This window comes from Rutidosis leptorrhynchoides, chromosome 11, assembly GCF_046630445.1.
Source record: "Rutidosis leptorrhynchoides isolate AG116_Rl617_1_P2 chromosome 11, CSIRO_AGI_Rlap_v1, whole genome shotgun sequence".
Lineage (NCBI taxonomy): Eukaryota > Viridiplantae > Streptophyta > Magnoliopsida > Asterales > Asteraceae > Rutidosis > Rutidosis leptorrhynchoides.
Window position 1 is genome coordinate 84,691,101 of NC_092343.1, and position 23,956 is coordinate 84,715,056.

The window sequence follows — 23,956 nt, forward strand, 5'->3', positions numbered from 1 at the left end:
GTGATTCTATGATTTTAAAAGGAGTATGATAATGACCAGCATTATTCGAACAATGCTCATACCAAAATACCAATAATAACCTTGAGGGTTGGACTAAAAATGATCAAAATTAGTTTTTGAGCGGACCCTTGCTTGCTCAAAAACAGTTGAAATTTGAAGTTGTTGATATGAAGAAAGTGAGTTGTACACAAGGTTGCAAGAATCGCTACTCGATGAGTACTCGGATGGGACATTTGAGGAAATTTCCGAATCGGGCCATACGCTCAGCCGAGTAATCCCGAGTTCTGCAACAATGGTTGTACATCATCAAATTAAGTTTATACATGCATCACTTGTCTATTGTAGCCTACATTTTAACATAAATTTAAACTATTTTTTTTTTTTTTTTTAATGAACAATTTTAGACAATGTTAAAGTTTATATTTATGGTTTTCTTCTATATTTACACATAATTTTTGAAATTTAATAATTAAATGTATAATGTACAATTCGATTAATCCCCGAATTGCCGATTACTCTTTCCAATGTCCCGACCGATTAATCCCCCAATAGCGAATTTTGCAACCTTGATTGTAGGTTAACCTCATTGTTTCGGGTTATTATAGTGCGGTGCAAGGGTAAAATAGTATATAACTTGGTAAAGTCTAGCTTTCTTTTTCGCTTACCTTTATTTTATATTAAGCCCAATATTGAGTTGTGGTATGCTAATGTTAAAGGACCGATTGTGCTACTGTACCATTTTAGGCCGATTGATGTGACCAATGACCATAGCATAAGGAATTTAAATATCAAGATTCAAATGTCATGTCACATGAAGACCCATTAAAGCATGATGAATGTAATACGAGAGTTTTGTATCTTTAATCAAACCTAACTTCAAGGTTTGCACATTTTGGGCTAAGCTCTTAAATTTTACTTAACTCACATTTTAATATATGAAGATGCATGTCCAATCTCTGTTCATTTTATTTTGAATAATTAGATAATGTACTTACAACTCAAAAAGAACATAGATGTTAAGTCAGGTATTTTTTCCATCTTCAATTTTTAACACTTCCTATCTTCTCAATGATAGTTCGCATACGAGAATCTTTTCCTGCATCTGGGATTACATTTAGCAACATCTCAAAAGTAAAAGAATCAGGCAAGAAACCTCGGTTAATCATTTCTTCTAAAAGATTCTCTGCATCTTGATGCTTGTTTCTCTTCATAAACTCTTGAATAATAACATTGTAAGTGGCTGCATCTGGGCAACAACCATTTTCTTCCATCTTTGGAAGCAATTCCTTTGCTTTATCGAATAAACCCTCTTGACAATACACCTGTATCATCACAGTGTAAGTCCTAACATCCGGTTTCACTCCTTTCGATAAAAGTTCATCAAAAAGATCCATTGCCAAGTTGGGCTTCCCACATTTTCTACAACCATTAATAAAGATATTATACAAAGCTACCCCTTTCATCGGTACACTATTTCCCAATGAACGAAAAAGAACCAATGCTTCGGAAACCTGGGCGTTTTCGCACGTTCCATGGAGCACGATCCTGAAAGTAATTATATCTGGATTCGGGCCCTTTGATTGCATCTCATTGAAGAGTTTATTAGCAGCTGCTGAGTTTCCCGATTGAAACAAACCTTGTAGCATACTATTGTACGTAAAAATATCAGGAATCAAACCCTTTTCTAGGATTTTAAGAAAAAGTTTCATGGCTTCATCGATTCTCTTCTTCTTGCAATACCCATTAATCAGGCTGCTATATGTGATGATATCGGGTACAAGATCTCTCTCCTCCAAGCGATCAATAACTTTATGCGCCTTTTCAATTTCACCACGTAAACAATATCCATCGATTAAGGAACTGTAAGTGATTACATTAGGACGTAGACCTATTCGTACCATTGTTTCAATAGTAAATTCTGCATCTTTTACCAATCCTTTCTTGCAAAAATTATCCACCAAGACCGTAAACGTACGAGTATTAGGAGATATTCCTTCCTTTTCCATATCCATCAACATTCTAGCCGCCTCATTCTCTCGATCAAGGTTACATAGACCATGAATCAAACAGTTGTAAGTGATGACATCAGCACGGATATCTTTTTCAGTCATCTTGGTGAAGAGTAGTAATGCATCATCAACCATTTTGTCTTTGCAAAAGGCTATCAATGATTGTACTGTATAGTTCTACCCTTGGTTTGGAAGATCCTGTTTCCATGAAATTTAGTAATTCTAGGGCCTTGCTAGTCTCGCCTACTTTACAAAGCCCGTTGATAATGACTCCATAAGTAACTTGATCGGGCTCACAAACTTTTTCTCTAAGCAGTTTCTTGAATAATTCCACAGCTTCAAGAACTCGATCTGCAAGAACAAGCCCGTTTATGAGAGTGTTGTAGGTGGCCAAAGTAGGAGGATGACCTTGCTTGAAGATGGTGGCTAATAATGCAAAAGCATAAGTCACTTGATTCAACCGGCAATAGCAATTGATAGAGATGTTCATTGTATAGATATTAGCAGGAATACCCATCAGATTTAATCTCTTAAAAAGTGTAAGAGCAGTAGTATAATCTTTCAATTTAATAATGGGGGTAATCAGCTTATTAAATTCGATTGTGGACGGTAGTGGTTGCCTGTGAAGCATTTCATCGAACACCTTTAGTGCATCGTCGACCTTGGTCACTTTGGAGGTATCGCAGGTACCAGTATGTATCACAGAACCAGAACAGTAATCATGGGACGAGGAATGATAGATAAGAGGAATCAAAGTAAACCTTTTACGAAAAACAAGCCTTGCAGTTATCATTTTACAATCACCAACAACATGAATAAAGCTTTAGTTTTTATAAGAACTAAAGGAAACACATATATACAAACCACCACCACAGATGCAGGGTCATCATCCCCAATGTCTCAATGGAAACTTGAACTTCGAACCTCTTGAACCAAGTGGATTCGGCTAATTAAGTTGTAGCGAACCAGGTTAAGATCCGGTGGAATGTTCACAATGTCAGCTGCCAGAACTGTGTTTTGGTTTATTGAGAATTTTCTGTTAAAATACAATGCAAATTTAGAATAATATGGAATTAGTATATGTATATAAGTAAAATATCTAGATATTAATATGTATAAGAAAATATCTAGATATTAGAAAATAAAAGAAAAATCTAGAAAAGAAAAATATAGATATTTGTATAGAAATATCTAGATATTTATTTATCCATAGAAATATCTAGTTTCTAGAAACTTCCATGGAGTAGTATAAATATAGGTGAGGATTTCATTTGTGAAGTAAGTTGTGAGAGTTGTGAGTAAGAGTGAAATAAGAAGTGAGTTGTGAAGAAGAGAAGAAGAGTGTGAGTTAGCGAAAGTAGAGAAGAGAAAGCTTGTAAGTAATATTGTAATTGTAATTTAATATAAGTGTTTTTGTTAAGTTTCCCGATCAAGCCTTAGTTTGTGTTTAAGTTCTTAGTGCACTTTTGTTGTTCTTATTATATGGTCGGCTCTGCCGCCTAAGTAATACATGGTCGGTTATACCGCCTAAAGATATATGGTCGACACTGTCGCCTAAGTACATTGTGCACTAAGGATTTATAAAATTAAAGGCTAAACAACGCCAAAGTGTTGGTGTAGTGAGTCTTGTATAGTCTAGATCCTCTATAGTGGGTGTGTTGGGCTCGTCGAAGCTTCCAACAATTGGTATCAGAGCGGGTCGTTCGGGACCATTTCTAGTGGAGGAAATCGGTAAACGTTGGACGTTTACATCAACTTGTTTTCACCAAGGCTCTAAGGGAGATTCTGTCGGAGCATAGTTAGGAACTGTGAAAGCTCATCGGTCAGGGACCAAGCTTATTGGACGTTGGACGTCATGATGGCAGATCTTGCAAGTACGAGCAGTGGAATCAAGAGTCTCAATAACCACAACTATGGTTATTGGCGGACTTGTATAGAATCCTACCTACAAGGACATGATTTATGGGAAATAGTTGCTGGCAGTGACACAACGCCTCCACCGAAAGAAAATGCTGAAGCCTTAAGAAAATGGAACATCAAGGCCGGGAAGGCTTTATTTATATTGAAGACTACAATCGAGGAGGATCTATTGGAGCACATCCGTGACGAGAAAACACCAAAGGCAGCTTGGGAAACTTTTGAAAAATTATTTTCAAAGAAGAATGAAGCACGCCTCCAGCTCTTGGAAAATGAGCTCGCGTGTATCTCACAAGGAAGTCTATCTATTTCTCAGTATTTCACCAAGGTGAAATCTATTTGTCGTGAGATATCTCAACTTGCTCCTGAAGAGAAAGTGAGTGATGCAAGGATGAAGAGAATTATCATCCATGGCTTAAGATCCGAGTATAATGGATTTATAGCCGCTGTGAGAGGATGGCCTACTTAACCATCATTAATAGAGCTGGAGAATTTATTGGCTAATCAAGAGGCATTAGCCAAGCAGATGAATGAAGTAACCATAAAAGACGGAGAAGATGCACTCTTCACAAATAAGAAGAAAGCAACATCTCGAAAACAAGAGGCGATGAAAGAAAGTAAGACGTATGGGTGGAAGGGTCACCCAAAATCAAAAGGCAACGCTTCAGGGGGAGCTCAACAAGGAAGAAGAGATCATCGCCAACAATACGGGGAAAATGATAAGAGAAAGAATGGTGAATGCTTCAATTGTGGCAAGAAGGGTCATTTTGCTCGAGATTGTAGATTCCCCAGAAGGCGAACTTTTGAAGGAAATGTGGCCGCCGCAAGAGATGAGAAGAAAGAGGTCACATTCGAAGCAACCATTAATGAGGAAACATGGGATGCAGAAGCAGGACTCTCCGTTGAAGCTGACATAGATGATCAAGCTCTTGCAGCAACCTTAAAGTCAAAAATAAACTACAAAGATGATTGGATCATCGATTCTGGGTGCTCAAATCATATGACCAACGATGGGACGAAGCTGCAAGAAATGGAGGATTACAAAGGAAAGAGAGTCGTGTTGACAGCCAACAATTCAAGGTTGTCTATTTCTCACATTGGAAAGACAATAATTCCAAATGAATGCGGCTCTCATAAGCTCCAACTCGAGAAGGTGTATCTTATCCCTGGCTTAAAGAAGAATTTACTATCAGTACCACAATTGACAGCAGAAGGGAATTATGTGCTCTTTGGACCAGAAGATGTGTCCGTATTCAAGAGAGTGAAGGTGGTTGGCAATCCAATTATGCAAGGAAGAAGAATAGAGTCAGTCTATGTACTATCTGCTGAAACGGCATATGTCGATAAGACTCGAAAGAATGAAACGGCTGATCTTTGGCATGAACGTCTTGGGCATGTGGGCTACAACAAGTTAAAGGAGATGATGGTGAAACATATAGTAAATGGCCTTTCTCAAATTGATATCCGAACAGATACAATATGTGCTGGATGTCAATTTGGCAAAGCTCACCAATTGCCATTCAAGGAGTCAGAGCATCAGTCCAAGACACCACTAGAGCTCATACACTCAGATGTCTTCGGCCCAGTGAAACAAACATCACTTGGAGGTATGAAATATATGGTGACATTCATTGATGACTTCTCAAGATATGTGTGGGTTTACTTCATGAAGGAGAAGTCGGAGACTTTTCTGAAGTTTAAAGAGTTCAAGAATAAGGTAGAAAGTGAGCTCAATACTAAGATCCGGTGCTTACGCACAGATAATGGAGGAGAATATTTATCGACTAAGTTCAATATCTATCTTGAGAAGCACAAGATTAGAAGACAATTAACTTGTCCCAATACTCCACAGCAGAATGGAGTGGCGGAACGCAAGAATCGTCACCTTGCCGAAACTTGTCGAAGTATGCTTCATGGTAAGAATGTACCAGGCAGATTTTGGGCCGAATGTATGAGGACGGCTTCATACGTGATTAACAGACTCCCACAAACAAAGTTGGGATATATTTCACCATATGAAAGATTATGTAAGATCAAGCCAATCGTCAACCATCTCAATGTTTTTGGATGTGTATGCTACGTCTTCGTACCAGATCATCTACGAAGCAAATTTGATAAGAAGGCAATTCGGTGCATTTTTGTCGGTTATGATGATTCAAGAAAAGGATGGAGATGTTGTGATCCAAATACTGGAAAGTGTCATACTTCAAGAAATGTGGTATTTGATGAAGCTTCTTCATGGTGGTCACCTCAAAAGATAGAGCTTCCAGAATCTCATGGATTAGAAGAAGGTCCAGAAGAAAAAGAAGAACATAAAGAGCACATATCGGATCCAATTAAAGAAGGAGATGGATCGTACTCTAAGGAAACGAGTCCATGGAAAAATGGGGTACATCAATCTACATCCGAAGAGGTTCGTCCAAGCCAAATGGATGCCGAGGAGCATGTGCAAGAATTACGGAGATCAACAAGGTCAAGGAAACCTAATCCGAGGTATGCCAATGCTGCTCATGTGGATGAATCAATACCTATTGAGCCTTCCACTTATGAAGAAGCAGCACAAAGTCAAGAATGGCAGAAAGCGATGGAAGAAGAAATTAATGCACTAAAAGAAAACCAGACATGGAGTTTAGTTCCAAAGCCAAAAGATGTAAAACCAATATCTTGTAAATGGGTTTACAAGGTGAAGACTCGATCAGATGGCTCCATTGAAAGGTATAAAGCTCGACTTGTTGCTAGAGGTTTTTCTCAACAATATGGGCTGGATTATGAAGAAACGTTTAGTCCAGTGGCGAAGATCACAACAATTCGAGCTCTACTAGCTTTAGCTGCTAGCAAATCTTGGAAGTTATGGCAGATGGATGTCAAGAACGCTTTCTTACATGGAGAACTTGACAAAGACATTTATATGGAGCAACCAAGAGGCTTTGAGAACAAGATCCATCCTGAGCATGTCTGCAAATTAAAGAAAGCACTATACGGCTTGAAGCAGGCTCCAAGAGCTTGGTACGGGAAGATTGGCGAGTTCTTAGTACAAAGTGGTTTCACAGTTGCTCCTTCAGATTCTAGTTTATTTGTGAAACAAGATCAAGGAAAACTAGCCATAGTGCTAGTATATGTGGATGACTTAATCATCACGGGAGATCACTATGAGAAGATCCAAAGAACAAGGGAGAATCTGTCTATTAGATTTCATATAAAGGAGCTTGGAGAACTCAAACATTTTCTTGGACTCGAAATAGAGCAGAAAAGAGAAGGATTATTTCTGGGACAACAGAAATATGCGCGAGATCTTTTACAAAATTACGGAATGCTTAATTGCAAACCTATCTCAACTCCGATGGATCCGAATACAAAACTGCGAGCAGATGAAGGAAAATGTCTTCAAGATGTCACCATGTATCGAAAGATGGTCGGAAGTCTTATTTATCTCACAATAAGCCGGCCAGATATATCTTATGCAGTTGGAGTGGTTAGTCGATACATGAGCAATCCGAAGAAGCCTCACCTTGATGTTGTACGACGCATCTTAAGGTATGTTAAAGGCACTATTAACTTTGGTATTTTATACAAGAAAACAAAAGAATGTCACGTGACTGGATATTGTGACGCCGATTACGCTGGAGACTATGATACACGACGGTCAACAACTGGATACATGTTTAGTCTTGGATCGGGAGTAATATCATGGTGCAGCAAGAGACAACCACCAGTATCCTTGTCAAGCACTGAAGCAGAATATCGATCGGCAGCATCAGCAACACAAGAAATTATGTGGTTGAAGCAACTAATGGAAGATCTTCATCAATCAACAGATTATCAAGTAAAGCTTTTCTGCGATAACCTATCAGCTATTCGTCTAGCAGAAAATCCAGTCTTTCATGCGAGAACAAAACATATAGAAGTGCACTATCACTATGTTCGCGAGAAGGTCCTTGAAGGAGAGATCAAGATGATGCCAACAAAGACAGATGAACAGGTTGCAGATATATTCACCAAGAGCCTAAGTAAACCGAAGTTTACAAAATTCAGAGAAGCACTTGGAATGGTCTGCAAGACATCGTTGGAAGAAAATTTGCATTGAGGGGGAGTGTTAAAATACAATGCAAATTTAGAATAATATGGAATTAGTATATGTATATAAGTAAAATATCTAGATATTAATATGTATAAGAAAATATCTAGATATTAGAAAATAAAAGAAAAATCTAGAAAAGAAAAATATAGATATTTGTATAGAAATATCTAGATATTTATTTATCCATGGAAATATCTAGTTTCTAGAAACTTCCATGGAGTAGTATAAATATAGGTGAGGATTTCATTTGTGAAGTAAGTTGTGAGAGTTGTGAGTAAGAGTGAAATAAGAAGTGAGTTGTGAAGAAGAGAAGAAGAGTGTGAGTTAGCGAAAGTAGAGAAGAGAAAGCTTGTAAGTAATATTGTAATTGTAATTTAATATAAGTGTTTTTGTTAAGTTTCCCGATCAAGCCTTAGTTTGTGTTTAAGTTCTTAGTGCACTTTTGTGGTTCTTATTATATGGTCGGCTCTGCCGCCTAAGTAATACATGGTCGGTTATACCGCCTAAAGATATATGGTCGACACTGTCGCCTAAGTACATTGTGCACTAAGGATTTATAAAATTAAAGGCTAAACAACGCCAAAGTGTTGGTGTAGTGAGTCTTGTATAGTCTAGATCCTCTATAGTGGGTGTGTTGGGCTCGTCGAAGCTTCCAACATTTTCGTGTCCTAAATGCTTGTCGCGAGTTCTAATTGTGCGACGTGATTTTGATGGTTGAGTCATGATCATGATGTGATCGAGGGTGTTCTTGGTTGGTGGGATGTTTAAGTCAGCCCTAGAATGATTTTGGGGCTAGTTCATTTCATTTCATTTCATTTAATTCAATATTTTTTTTGTAACTAAAATCTTTATATGGCGTACTCTAAGAAAAGGCTTCCCATTAGAACCGAATTGGATAAGAGAGGTATCGATTTGCATAGTGTTCGGTTCCCCTTATGTGACGACGACATTGAAACTATGGATCATACATTCATCTTCCGTAATCATGCTCAAGAGGTATTGTCGCATGTCTATAATTGGTGGAAGTTAGGGAACTTCTCGGATTATAGCATAAATGATCTTCTTCGAGATAATACATCACGTAACGGGTCATCAATGGGTTGGAGAATTTTGCAAGCGGTGTTTGGGTTAGTGTATACTTGACATGGAAGAACCGAAACAACATGGTATTTCGGGGTAAGTGTTGGAACGCTCCGGTCGCACTCACCGAGATTAAAGTCCTTTCCTTTGATTGGATCTCGCAAAGACTTAAAGGTTTTAATATCGATTGAAATAGTTGGTTGATAAATCCGGATGTGTATCTGGCATAGTGTGGTCACGTGAGATGCGACCTTGAAATCTTCTAGTTGTAAATTGTTCGTGTAGGTATCTTATAGTTGTATTTTCGCGTTTGTGGTTTGGCCTTGCCCGCTTTGTTTCGTTTTTGGTTTTAATACAAATTTGCCAAAAAAAATAAATGGATAGTTATTTTGACATATAAATAAGTAATAAGGTGATTAGGTGAATACTTGAAAACGATAAGAGTACAAAATTGGTTTTTGTTGGTCGTGATTTACTTTACACTTTACTTTAGTTGTATGTATATTTGTGAGTAATTTTTTTACCAATGGATTTCGAAAGAGCACCGATGTGAAGGTTGGAGAACTCGGATCTCGGGGAGATCTCGTTTGGACATTTTTAAGGAGATCTCGGCATCTCGGAAAAATCTCGGGGAGATCTCGGACGTTGACTTGTGTTGACTTTCTAGTTTTTTAATATAAATATGTATAAATATATAAATATATGTATATTTATATGGATTTTTAAGAGAAAATTTGAGAAATGAGCGAAAAATTAGAAGAAAATCCGAGAAATTGCGAGAAAATTCGAGAAATTACGAGAAAATCCGAGATCTCACCGAGAAAATCCGAGAAATCGTGAAGTTGACCGAGATTTTAACCGTTGACCGAGAAATCTCAACGAGATGGGAAAATATTCTCGGCTGAGTTTTGAAACCGAGATCTCCCCGAGATCTCGCCGAGAAATTCCGAGATCTGCAACACTGCCGATATCTTGATGGTCAGTTTTCAGTGCCTTCCTGATGATGTGCGTTGACTGAACTTACACTGAAAAACTGATATTGGAGAGAGTAGAGAAGTCGTTCGGTGTTAGTTTTCGATGTCTTTGAAAGAGAAAATATTAATTATTTGATTACTCCGTATTATTTACTTATATATTTATTAGTTAATTTATTTATTTTTAGTTAATTTATAAAGCAAATAACAAACTTAACATAACACACTTAAAAATAAGACAAATTAAAACTACGAGTACATAAATCCCTAATTCAAATTTGCGGATGTGAATGAAAATGAATTTTTTGCGTGTAGTCGTCGAAATACAAAACTCCCGAGTGGAGGAAAAAATGGCAAAACCGACTAAATTTTTAAATTTGGGACTACTTTCGACGTCTTTTTCCCCGACTTTGGTCAAATCGGGTATTGATTAAATGCTGATCAACTTTAATTTTGACTAATAAATTTTGACTTTGACCGAATAAATCTGACTTTGACCGACAAAATGCGACTTTTGATTGAATGTGACCTGTTGACCTGTTTTTCTGATTAATTTGACCAATTTTGACTAGATATATATATTTTCTAAGCCTCAATATATACAGTATAAATTTATAGGACAACATTTGTATCCTAAATAAGTCTATATTGTCTATATGCTGTTGCTGTCTCGTTGTCATTCTCAGAAACCTAACATGCAAAATTGACACCAGGTCATCAGCTACAAAGTAATATGCAAATTGCAGGTTGCAAGTTTAGCATCTACAATCTTTAGCCAAAAAAAAAAAAAAAAAAGTAAATTAATTAATTAGCATTTACAAACACAAATCAAACCTGATAACGACGTTTGATGCTCTTATGGATGTAATCAACCGTCTTCATGATTATGTACATAGGAACTAATATCCCACTAGCCCTCATAACCAACAACTACAAATACAAGTGACATAAAAAGTAGGGTAAACTGCATAATGTTCCATTTACCAAAATTTGGTTAATATTCTGCTAAAATATAAAACTAATTAACTAAAAAGAATATACAAGACTTACAATTAGACCCAAAAATTTGAATATAGAAGCACCTGTATCAGTAGCAGCTGATGAACAGTATTCATGTTCTATTTCCACCAAGTTTTATTCTTGAGCAATAATGGCAGGATTAACCACTATTTCATGCACTTGCAAGCTTACTCTATCATTAAATAACAATATTTGGTAGATTAACACATGAATTATAATAAAAAATTATTATTTTTATTTAAAAACCTTGCTGATGGATGGGTTGTATAGGGGATGTGTAGCCAGGTTCAAATTTCTGCACAGTTGAGAAAATGCATATAAGATTTTCAATTACCATATGTGTTGATGTTCATGAAAATACTCGAAAGTGACCATCTCAAGAATGAAAAAAAAAAATAAAAAATAAAAAATAAAACGTATTAATCGAATAATTCGTTTGCGAACGAAGCACTGTGATTTTTGTTACTTCAGAAGTGGAGTTCCCCTTTTCATCACACCATCTTTGTATACAGACCCTATGAGCAAACTGATCATCAACAAACCTGAAATCATGATCATCAGATAATATAAATTATACATATATATTTTTTTCAAAAAAAATAAAAATAAAAACAGTGTGAGAAGAATAAGAATAAATAAATAAATAAAAATACCTTCACAGTACCGGAACAAGAACAAGGAGACTCCAAAATTTTATAGCTTTCAAACTCTGCTTCATGACATATTCTACAACTTATTATTTCTGATACTGATGATGATATTGATGCATACATCATAAATTCATCATCTTTATCATAATAAGTATCATTCCCTTTTTATTATTTTTGGAATTTGGTTTTGCAAGTAGGCTTAAGTACATGTGATCAAAATTGGTTTTCGAGTTGACCCTTGCTTGCTCTTTAACCTCATTGTTTTGGTCATTATAGTGCGGTGCAAGGGCAAAATAGTAATAACTTGGTAAGGACATATTGAGCACAATATTGAGTTCTCGTATGCTAATGTTAAAGGACTGATTGTGCTACCATTTTAGGCTGATTGGTGTGACCAATGACCACAACATAAGGATATATTACATGAAGACACATTAAAACATGATGAATGTAACAAGAGAGTTTTATACTTTTTATCAAACCTGACTTCAAGGTTTGCACCTTATGTGCTAAACTTCTAAAATTTACTCAACTCACATTTTAAGATATGAAGATGAATGTTCATTCTCTGTGTTCATTTCATTTTGAATAATTAGATATTGTACTAAACAACTTAAAAAGAACATAGACAACAATGCAAGTACACCCTTAAACTAAATCTTGATATACCGTGAGAAGTTCATAACTGATTATCGATGTTATGTCAGGTATTTTTTCCATCATCAATTTTAACACTCCCTATCTTCTGAATGATAGTTCGCATACGAGAATCTTGTCCTGCATCTGGGATTACATTTAGCAACATCTCAAAAGTAGAAGAATCAGGCAAGAAACCTCGTTTAATCATTTCTTCTAAAAGGTTCTCTGCATCTTGATGCTTGTTTCTCTTCATAAACTCTTGAATAATAACATTGTAAGTTACAACATTTGGGGGACAACCATTTTCTTCCATCTTTGAAAGAAATTTCTCTGCTTTATCGAATAAACCATCTTGACAATACACTTGTATCATCACCGTGTAAGTCCTAACATTCGGTTTCACTCCTTTCGATAACATTTCATCAAAAAGATCCATTGCCAAGTTGGGCTTCCCGCATTTTCTACAACCATTAATCAAGATACTATACAAACATACCCCTTTCGTCGGTACAATGTTTCCCAATGAACGAAAAAGAACCAATGCATCAGATGTCTGTGAGTTTTCGCACATTCCATGGAACAAGATCTCGAAAGTTATTATATCTGGAGTCGGGCCCTTTGCTTGCATCTCATTGAAGAGTTTATTAGCAGCTGCTGAGTTTCCCGATTGAAACAAACCTTGTAGCATACTATTGTACGTTACAGTATTAGGAATCAAACCCTTTTCTGGGATCTTAAGGAAAAGATTCACGGCTTCATCGATTCTCTTCTTCTTGCAATACCCATTAATCAGGCTGCTATAAGTGATGATATAGAGTACAAGATCTCTCTCCTCCATGCGATCAATAACTTTATGCGCCTTTTCAATTTCACCACGCAAGCAATATCCATCGATTAAGGTATTGTAAGTGATTACATTAGGACGTAGACCTATTCGTACCATTGTTTCAATAGTAAGTTCTGCATCTTTTACCAATCCTTTCTTGCAAAAATTATCCACCAAGACCGTAAACGTACGAGTATTAGGAGATATTCCTTCCTTTTCCATATCTATCAACATTCTAGCCGCCTCATTCTCTCGATCAAGGTTACACAGACCATGAATCAAACAGTTGTAAGTGATGACATCAGCAAGAATACCTTTTTCAGTCATCTTGGTGAAGAGTAGTAACGCATCATCAACCATTTTGTCTTTGCAAAGGCTATCAATGATTGTACTGTATTGTTCTACCCTTGGTTTGGAAGATCCTGTTTCCATGAAATTTAGTAATTCTAGGGCCTTGCTAGTCTCGCCTACTTTACAAAGCCCATTGATAATGACTCCATAAGTAACTTGATTGGGCTCACAAACTTTTTCTCTAAGCAGTTTCTTGAATAATTCCACAGCTTCAAAAACACGATCAGCGAGAACAAGCCCATTTATGAGAGTGTTGTAGGTGGCCAAATCAGGAGGATGACCTTGCTTGAAGATGGTGGCTAATAATGCAAAAGCATAAGTCACTTGATTCAACCGGCAATAGCAATTGATAGAGATGTTCATTGTATAGACATTAGCAGAAATACCTATCAGATTTAATCTCTTAAAAAGTGTAAGAGCAGTAGAATAATGTTTCATTTTAACAATGGCGGTAATCAGCTTATTAAATTCGATCACGGACGGTACCACTTGCCTGTGAAGCATTTCATCGAACACCTTTAGTGCATCGTCGACCTTAGTCACTTTGAATGTATCACATGTACTACTAGAATGTTTCACAGAACCAGAAGAGTAATCACGGGACCAGGAATGATAGATAAGAGGAATCACAGTAAATCTTCTACGAAGAACAAGCCTTGCGCTTAACATTTTACACAATGAATAAAGCTTTAATATTTATAATAAGTAAAGAAAACACACACATACAAACCACCACCAAGGCCACTTAGTGGATTCGGCTAATTAAGTTGTAGCAAACCTGGTTAAGATCCCGGTGGAATGTTCACAATCCCCGCTTTCAAGGCCAGTTCATTTTATTTAATTAATTCAATATTTTTTGTAGAGGTTTACTAAACTGAAGCTACTAAAATAATATTACCTCCTTCCAACAAGATGTATCCAGTAACTTTTGTTTTGTAAACGGTAAACTTTAGCTTTCTTATTAAAAGTAAAAGTTTAACTAAGTTATTATTTAAAAAATAAATATTTAAAAATAATTAATAATTAATAACTGAGAATAAATTGAAGAGTTTAAAGAAGACAACACGAACCACAATTCCAACAAGATAACGAGTAGCACCAAAGACACAACCGAATTCGGGCTTGGCATCGGCATCCGATGGGAACCCGAATTTTGATCTTCCACCATCTCCATTCGTTGGTTAGTTTTTTATAATGTGTTGCATTTCATTAAATATTCGCGGGTTGGGTCAAACGGATAAAATCAATTGGATCAAACAAATTTGTCAAAAAGAAAATCCGGTCATCCTCGGGCTACAAGAAACAAAATGTGGTCAATCCGACGACTCTTTAATAGAATCCTTTTGGTATAACACAAATTTTAAATTCATACAAAAAGACTCACTCGGGGCTTCGGGGGGTTTATTATTAATTTGGGATTCGTCTTCTTTCATATTTGACTCCGCTATTGAAGGGGAATTTTTTTATCGCAATTAAAGGGAAATGGGCAGGGTCAGACACCAATATGATTATGATAAACGTATATGGCCCACATTCACACGTAAAAAAATTAAGATTTTGGTCCAAACTTTCAAAATTAATTGATTCCATTGATATTCCCCACATTATCTTCGGTGACTTTAATGAAGTTAGATCTAACTCTGAACGCTTAAATTGCTACTTCAAACAAACTTGGGCCGATAAATTTAACAACTTCATAAATAGCGCTAACTTAATCGATCTTCCAAACCAAAAGTGAATCCTTTTCTCTCTCCTCGTCATTTTCTCTCCAACGTTCTCATAAGAACCATTTTATTCCCTTTTTTTGCACGCAAATTACTTCATTATATCTGAGTTTTGAAACACACCTCCACTACCTTTCAACGGGAAATAAACTAACGACCCAAACCAGACTAGTTTTTCCAGTTCCGGAGCTCCCACGCGCCACCAGGAGAAATTTCCGGTGTTGGGTGTTTTTTTTTCCGGCGAACAAGACTGTTTTTCCGGTCTTTTACCGGCGGGTGATATATCACCGCCAACATACCTGGACCAAAGACGTGTTATCCCACAGGAATCAGGAATCAACCACCTTTTTTTTTCTGGTCGCCGGCTACACCTGTCCCGTCGAGCACCGCCGCCTGCTACCGGAAATCGGATTCTCCGGCCGGTTACTTCTTCCCCTACCTTCTGCTGTTATCTTCCTGTCTGCTTGCTGATTGTGTTTGCTTTTATTGTATACACTCTTGTATAAGCCACTGTTAGCTTTTTTATCCTAGTTATTATATTAATTAATATTTATTAATAATTATTACTGTATATATTTTTGATATACTTTGCCTTATATATATTAATTATTATAATTATAATTACTTATTACTTATTTATACAGACGGACCTTTCATTTTAGTTACATATATATACTAATTTACAATTTTTTATCGTTGGCTTCTTTTATAGAATAAGATAGACACTTCTCGTAGAGATGGTCACTTGAGGTCATGTCCTTCGAACTTGGCGGCGGGTAGGTTTAGAGGGGCTAGAAGCGGAAATAGGTTAGCGAATCCGGTTAAGATTAGAGTAGGAAGTTGGAATGTAGGATCTTTGACTAGCAAATCCCGTGAGCTTGTAGATACTTTAGTTAACTGTAAAGTAGACATATTGTGTGTCCAAGAGACTAGATGGAGAGGTGAAGAGGCAGTTGTCATTGATAACTATAAGTTGTGGTTTGCGGGTTCTGGGGTAGCTAGAAACGGGGTAGGAATCCTTATAGGACATCCTTATAAGGATTCCGTTGTAGGTGTAGGTAGGTGTAGTGATAGGATTATGTCGGTTAGGTTAGTTATCCAGGAGGAGACTTACATGGTCATTAGCGCTTACGCGCCTCATGCGGGGTTAGACGAAGACGAGAAAAGACGCTTTTGGGAATCGTTAGATGAAGTCGTGAGGAGTTGCCCCGCTGACTATAGATTACTTATTGGGGGAGATCTAAATGGACATATAGGAACTGATTCAGAGGGATATACTGGAGTCCATGGGAGCTTTGGGTACGGAGTTCGAAATGAAGAAGGGCGCTCGATTCTCGAATTTTCCGTTGCCCAAGAGTTGGTTGTTGCAAATTCCTTCTTTAAGAAGACGGAAGCGCAGCTAGCAACTTTCCATAGTGGGGGCCATAGTTCCCAAATTGACTATTTGCTGCTTCGCAAGGGAGACCTTAGGGCTTGCAGAGACTGTAGGGCCCTGACTACCTGGACATGTTCCTCGCAACATAGATTATTGGTCATGGACCTAGTTCTTCAAAGACGGGTTAGCAGGAGAATGAGACCCGCCCAACCTAGGATCCTATGGAAGAACCTCAATGAAGTGAAAGCCGAAACTTTTAAAGCTTCGGTTTTGGAGAGAGTTGAGGCAAGAGTGGAAACTGTAACGCATGGCGATGCTGACCAGATGTGGAATAGTCTGGCGTCTATTATTAGAGATGTAGCCAAGGAAACCTTAGGAGTGGCTTTAGGGTCTTTTAGAGGACATAAGTCTAGTAGAGAGTCATGGTGGATTAGTGACGAGGTCCAAACCAAAGTCGCGCTCAAGCAACAGAGGTTTAGGGAGGTCATTACTTGCCAAGAGGGGTCACGTGAGGATAGAACTAGGGCTGAAGAGAGATATAAAGAAGCCAAAAGAGAAGCAAAGAAGGCTGTTGCACGTGCAAAAGATAATGCGTATGAAGAATTGTATAAGAAACTAGATTCTAAAGAAGGAGCTAATGATATCTATATGATTGCAAAAGCTAGGGAGCGCAAAAGGAGGGATATAGATAACATCAAGTTTATCAAGGATGAAGCCGGGAGAACCATAATGAAGGAAGATGAAATTAGAAAAAGATGGGAAGGGTATTTCTCATCTCTTTTCGTTGGGAGAGGACCCGGGAGTCGAGAGGACCTACAGGACTTGGGAGTAGGACAATTCCAGAACAACAATTTCTGCAGGAGGATCTGTCAGGAAGAAGTAAGATCGGCACTACGAAAGATGGGAAGAAACAAAGCTGTGGGACCTGATCAGATCCCAATAGAGGCGTGGTGGTGCCTTGGTGAGGACGGTCTTCGGTGGTTGACGTGCCTTTTCAACAAGACGTTTAGAAGCTATAAAATGCCTACGGAATGGAGACTCAGCGAGATTATCCCCATCTACAAAAATAAAGGGGATGCCCAAATGTGCGGTAACTATAGAGGTATTAAGTTACTTAGCCATACTATGAAGCTTTGGGAGAGAGTGATTGAGACTAGACTTCGACGCGAAACTACCGTTTCGGAGAATCAATTTGGTTTCATGCCAGGACGCTCTTCGTTGGAGGCAATTCATATCATAAGGAGCCTTATGGAGAAGTATAGGGAAAAGCAAAAGAGCGTACATATGGCCTTCTTAGACTTAGAAAAGGCATATGATTGTGTCCCGCGGAAGCTGATTTAGAAGACCCTGAATGCGAGAAGTGTCCCAAGCAGATATATTAAAGCAATTATTGATATGTACAAAGGGGCGAAGTCTTGCGTTAGGACGCCTGTCGAAAACACGGAGTTTTTCGGGATAGAAGTAGGCCTGCACCAGGGATCTGCTCATAGCCCTTTTCTTTTCGCCTTGATCATCGACGAGCTGTCTCGAGGGATACAAGAGAACATCCCTTGGTGTTTGATTTTCACCGATGATATTGTGCTTGTATCGGAATCCAAGAATGAGCTAAATAGTAGACTAGAACAATGGAGAGAGTCCTTAGAACAAAATGGTCTACGGATTAGTAGACAAAAGACGGAATATCTTAGGTGTGACTTCGCCAGGACTGAGGATGAACAAAATGTTGGAGAGAGTATTAGCATCGGGGACCAGACCTTGCATCCTCAAGAGTCGTTCAGATATCTAGGTTCGGTCCTACACAAATCGGGGAGAATAGACGAGGACGTATCCCATCGTATCAAGGTAGGTTGGTTGAAGTGGAGAGCAGCGAAAGGGGTCTTGTGCGACAAGAAGATACCGTTCAAATTGAAAGGGAAATTTTTCAAGGTGGCAATTAGACCTGCCATGTTGTACGGATCAGAATGTTGGCCAATGAAGAAAGCCCATGAGAGAAGGATGGAAGTGGCAGAAATGAGAATGCTTAGGTGGACGTGTGGTAAAACCATGTTAGATATGATTCCAAATGGTGTGTTTAGGGAAAACCTTGGAGTCAGAAGCATCACCGACAAGCTAAGAGAAGAACGGCTTCGATGGTATGGGCACGTGATGAGGCGACCACATAGTGCCCCTGTCAGGAGAGTCGAGGCACTCACGGTTGACGACGTAAGGAGAAGGGGTAGACCTACTCGTAGGTGGATGGATAGACTAAAGCTCGACATGAGAGAGCTTTTGTTGACCGAGGACATGACTTCAGATAGGAATGCGTGGAGGGCTAGAATAAGAATTGTCGAGTAGGGTTGCTTTCTATTTTATTATTAGTATTATTATTTGTATTACTATTACTATTACTTTATTACTATTATTATTATTACTATTATTATTACTATTATTATTATTATTATTATTATTATTATTATTATTATTATTATTATTATTATTATTAGTGCTATTATTACTATAATTAGGATTATTATGATTATTATTTGTATTATTATTATTATTACTGTTATTTGTAATTTGTATTTGTATTATTATTATCCGTTTCATTGCCATTTTTATTAGTATTGATTATTACTAATACTATTTTTATTTTTATGTTATTATTACTATTAATATTTTATTATTATTACGTTTTACTATTACCTCTATTATTTACTATTATTATTATATTAGTAGTAGTATTAATGTTAATATTAATATTATTATTAGTTTTAGTATTATTAATATTATTATTTCTTCTGGTAACTTTTAATAGCTACTATTATTTGTATTATTACTTCTATCTTTACTATCCGTTTTATGTACTTTTGTATAACTTGTAGACTAGTTTTCTTTTTTTTTCTTTTTTAAGGTTTGATTGTATGTCTGTTTGTTTGTATGTTCGTTTGTTTGTATGTATGTATGAACGCTTGTTTATGATTGTATATTGTATGTTATGGAGGTATGCCTTTTCTTGTTTGTTTGCTTATGTAGGTACGTTTTGTATGTAGGTAAGGATGTATGTATCTATGTATATATGTAATATGTACGTACGTAGATTTGTATGCTTATGTAGATATGTTTGTATGGTTGCTTGTATGTATGGATATAGGTATGTATGCACGTACAAGTTTCATGTATGTATGTAGTTTTGCTTATGTACGAATGTATATAGGTGTGTTTTTGTACGTGTGGGTGTTTCGAAAATGTTGTGTGGTGTATGTTTTGGGTGTGTTTTGTGTTTGTGGGGGGGTGTGTGTGGGGGAGTGGGGGTGTGTGTGTATGGTGGGTGAGTACTTGTGGGTGTGGGAGGGTGGGTGGGGGTGGGGTGTGTGTGTGAGTGCGTCTCGCATCGTTCGGTGCATCTTGGGGCTATTAGGACGGAGGACGACCTTCTTTGCTTTTGAGCTTCGTTGGTTTTCTTTTAGTTGTGTGGCTTCGGGGATGTCTACCGTAAAAGTGCATGAGTGGTGTTTGGTTTTGTTCTAGGTGGTTGGCTCTTTGCGTGCGCAACAACTCCCACCTGGCATGCCTCTCGAGTTTTGTTTACAAGGTCTTTTGGCTCTACTATTCGAGGCAACAACAAGCGTCAATTTTGTGGCGTCTTGAATGCCGCTTAGAGCCTAAATTAATTTTTCAGGTAGGTTTAAATACCCATGGAAATTTGATTTCTACTATTTTCATGGCGTATCTTTTCTACTTTTACTTTTTATTTATTTATTTATCCTTATTTATTTCTATTTTTTTATTTTTTTTATTTTTATTTTATTTTATTTTATTTTATTATTATTATTATTATTATTATTATTATTAATATTTTTTTTTTATATAGAGGCCGGAGGTCCGCACGGAAGCAATCTCTCTACTCTGGGGTAGGGAGAGGGATGACTTTCTCTTCATGTGGGTAGAGAATTTTTCTCGACTCGTGAATAGAGAAACGACTTCTCCTCTATTCTAGGATAGAGGAAGGATTGTTTACATCTCACCTCCTCCATACCTCGCATATGCGGGATTGGGTATTGTTGTTGTTGTTGTTGTTGTTAATCGATCTTCCACTAGGCGGAAAGAAATTCACACGCATGTGCCTCAACACACAAAAATTCAGCAAACTCGACAGATTCCTTATCTCCGAAACTATCCTTAACATTTGGCCAGATATCTCCTCAAAAACCCTCGAACGTGACCTTTCCGATCATTGCCCGATCTTATTAAAAAACTCCTTCACTGACTTTGGACCGAAACCTACCCGTGTTTTCAACTCATGGCTTAAACTAAAAAATGCTGATGACATCATCAAAAACACATGGCAAATCTCAGTTAACGGAAATCGACCTGACTGTATTTTTCGTAATAAACTAAAAAACGTAAAACTTGAACTTAAAAAGTGTAGTCTCCAACTTAGCAACCTTGACTCCGAAATCATTTCGCACCTTGATGCCTCAAATGAATGGGAAAAAATTGCAGAAACCAGACAACTAACTGAATTCGAACATAAAAACTGGATAAACGAAAAGGTCCAACACATCGAAAAGAAAAAAAAGAAAAACAACATGTTAAAACAAAGAGCCCGAATTAAATGGAATCTAGAAGGTGACGAAAACACTAAATATTTCCATAAATTCATTAAAAGACGAGCAAACAAAAACAACATCCGCGGTATCTCATTAAATGGAGCATGGTCCGAAGATCCCCACATAATCAAAAATGAGGCATTAAAATACTTTGAGACACTATTCAAATCCAAAAAACGCAAAGGAAATTGCCCTTTTGAAAACGACCCAAATCGCAATTACATAAACGATACAGACAATCTCATACTTGAAGCCCGATTCTCCGAAAGTGAAGTGTGGGATGCACTTAGTGGCTGTGACAGCTCAAAAGCTCCCGGCCCGGATGGCTTCAATATGAAATTCTTTAAAAAATATTGGTGGTTGATAAAAGAGGACCTCATCAAAGCACTTGATTGGTTTTGGTGCAATTCCGAAATCTCTAAGGGTTGTAACGCCTCTTTCTTCACACTAATCCCAAAAAAATCCAACCCAATCGGTCTCAATGAATATCGTCCTATCTGCTTAATCGGAAGCTATTACAAAATCCTCACAAAAATCCTTTCCAACAGACTCCAAAAATTAATTCACAAAATTATTGGCACAGAACAGACCGCCTTCCTCAAAGGAAGATACATCCTTGACAGCGTCCTAATAGCAAACGAAATAATAGACGAATTAAAAAGAAAAAAACAAAAGGGTCTCATATTTAAAGTGGATTTCGAAAAGGCATTCGACTGCATCGAGTGGGACTTCCTTTTTGATACCATGAAAAGTATGGGATTCGGCACTAAATGGATCAGCTTCATCCACGCATGCCTCTCCTCTTCTACAATCTCCATCCTCATCAATGGTTCCCCGACCATGGAATTCTCCCCTGGTAGAGGTATCCGCCAAGGTGATCCTATTTCACCGTTCCTGTTCATTATTGCGGCGGAAGGTCTCAACATTCTCGCCAAACGTGCCATAGCAAATGACCTATTCCGCGGTATTTGTGTTGGCCATGACAAGATAGTGGTATCCCATCTCCAATATGCGGATGATACAATCTTCTTTGGCGAATGGAGCAAACGGAATGCGAAAAATATTTCCAAATTATTAAAATGCTTCGAAAACATATCCGGCTTAAAAGTAAACCTTAAAAAAAGTAACCTCTATGGGATTGGCGTAAAAAAAAAAACGACGTCGAGGAGATGGCTAAGTATATCGACTGCTCAGCCGGATCCACCCCATTCACATACCTTGGACTCCCGATTGGGACTCCCTCTAATAAAGCATCCTCATGGCAGCCGATCATTGATAAATTCGACAAACGTCTTTCTGACTGGAAAGCAAAGTCCATATCATATGGTGGCCGCCTCACCCTAATCAAATCTGTCCTATCAAGTACCCCACTCTACTACTTCTCCTTATTTCACGCTCCAGTAAAAATAATTAACATACTTGAATCAAAAAGAAGAAAATTTTTCTGGGGTGGCTCGGAATCTGAAAGCAAAATAAACTGGATTAAATGGGAACACATCCTCTTACCTTACGATAAAGGTGGGTTGAACATCGGATCTCTTTTCTGCAAAAACATATCCCTACTATGTAAATGGTGGTGGAGATTTTATAACGAAAAAAATGCATTATGGGTTAAAATAATTTCGAGCATATACGGGGAGGGGGGAGGGGTTGTTACTAACGTTTTTTTCTAGAAATGTTGCAAGTTCCACAATTTGGAATGAAATCATCAAGACAGGTAAAATCGCAGACAACCTCGGTGCTAATTTCTCCAACTCAATAACAAAGCGCCTAGGGAATGGAAACAACACCAAATTTTGGCTTGAAAAATGGTGCGAAAACGAAACTTTTAGCAATCAATTCAGAAGGCTTTTCATGCTTGAATCAAATCAAAATGCATTAGTCTCGGAACGCATATCGTCTTCCAACTCGCGTACCTCCGGAACTTGAAATTGGAATCGAGAACCTTACGGACGATCACTTAACGAAATGTCGGAACTAAACAACCTTCTTTCTTCCATTAACCTTTCCGATAACCCCGATACTTGGAAGTGGAACTTAGATAATTCCGGATTATTCACTACAAAATCCCTCTCATCAATTCTCGACAATCTCAAACTCAAAACACCTACCCCAACCTTCAAAACACCAAGAAACAAACTCATACCGCAAAAAATCAACATATTCATTTGGAGGGTCATACTAGGTAGAATCCCGACTAGAGTTGAACTCGACAAGCGAAACATCGATCTCGATACCATACTTTGTCCACTTTGCAACTCACATGTTGAATCCATGGAACATATTTTATTCCAATGCACTGTAACTGAAGCAACTTGGAACTCAATCCTAGCTTGGTGGAACCTCCCCACAAACACGTTCTCCAACCTCCATGACACAACATTAACGGATCAAACATTCAACACATCGACCCTTGGTAAATACATCTGGCAAGCGACAAAATGGACCACAATCTACATGATATGGAAGAACCGTAACGCCAAGGTCTTTAGCAAAAAAGATTGGTGCCCCGCCACTATACTCTCCGAGATCCAAGCACAAACTTTTTCATGGTTTTCCAAAAGATCAAAGAAATCATCATTAGAATGGCACCAATGGCTCATCAACCCATCGTTTTACACATCCTTGAACATTCAAAGAATGGGTATCGGCTAATTCGGCCTCAAAGCCCGCATAGACGCACGAAGACATGTCTTAGATCCCCATTATTCACTTGGTTAAATG

The 23,956-nt window shown here is 37.7% G+C and overlaps 2 protein-coding genes across 2 annotated transcripts; one reads left to right on the forward strand and one right to left on the reverse strand.

Annotated features, from left to right (window-relative positions):
• Positions 1–2,136: 2,136 nt before the first annotated feature.
• LOC139874735 (putative pentatricopeptide repeat-containing protein At1g12700, mitochondrial) lies at positions 2,137–2,802 on the reverse strand. Its single transcript, XM_071862138.1, has one exon. The coding sequence runs from the start codon at positions 2,800–2,802 to the stop codon at positions 2,137–2,139; it is 666 nt and encodes a 221-aa protein (XP_071718239.1).
• A 12,224-nt stretch (positions 2,803–15,026) lies between these two features.
• On the forward strand, positions 15,027–20,270 carry LOC139874736 (uncharacterized). Its single transcript, XM_071862139.1, has 4 exons — positions 15,027–15,035; positions 15,981–17,745; positions 18,049–18,485; positions 20,151–20,270. The coding sequence occupies exons 1-4, from the start codon at positions 15,027–15,029 to the stop codon at positions 20,268–20,270; spliced, it is 2,331 nt and encodes a 776-aa protein (XP_071718240.1).
• The last annotated feature ends 3,686 nt before the right edge of the window (positions 20,271–23,956 follow it).

Excerpts from the sequence above, each read along its gene's own strand:
- LOC139874735 (XM_071862138.1), bottom strand. The coding sequence starts at position 2,802 with ATGATAACTGCAAGGCTTGTTTTTCGTAAAAGGTTTACTTTGATTCCT.
- LOC139874736 (XM_071862139.1), top strand. Across the intron at positions 17,746-18,048 it reads AATGTGCGGTAACTATAGAG|GGGCGAAGTCTTGCGTTAGG; the intron begins GTATTAAGTTAC and ends ATATGTACAAAG. Across the intron at positions 18,486-20,150 it reads ACGTATCCCATCGTATCAAG|GTGGTTGGCTCTTTGCGTGC; the intron begins GTAGGTTGGTTG and ends GTTTTGTTCTAG.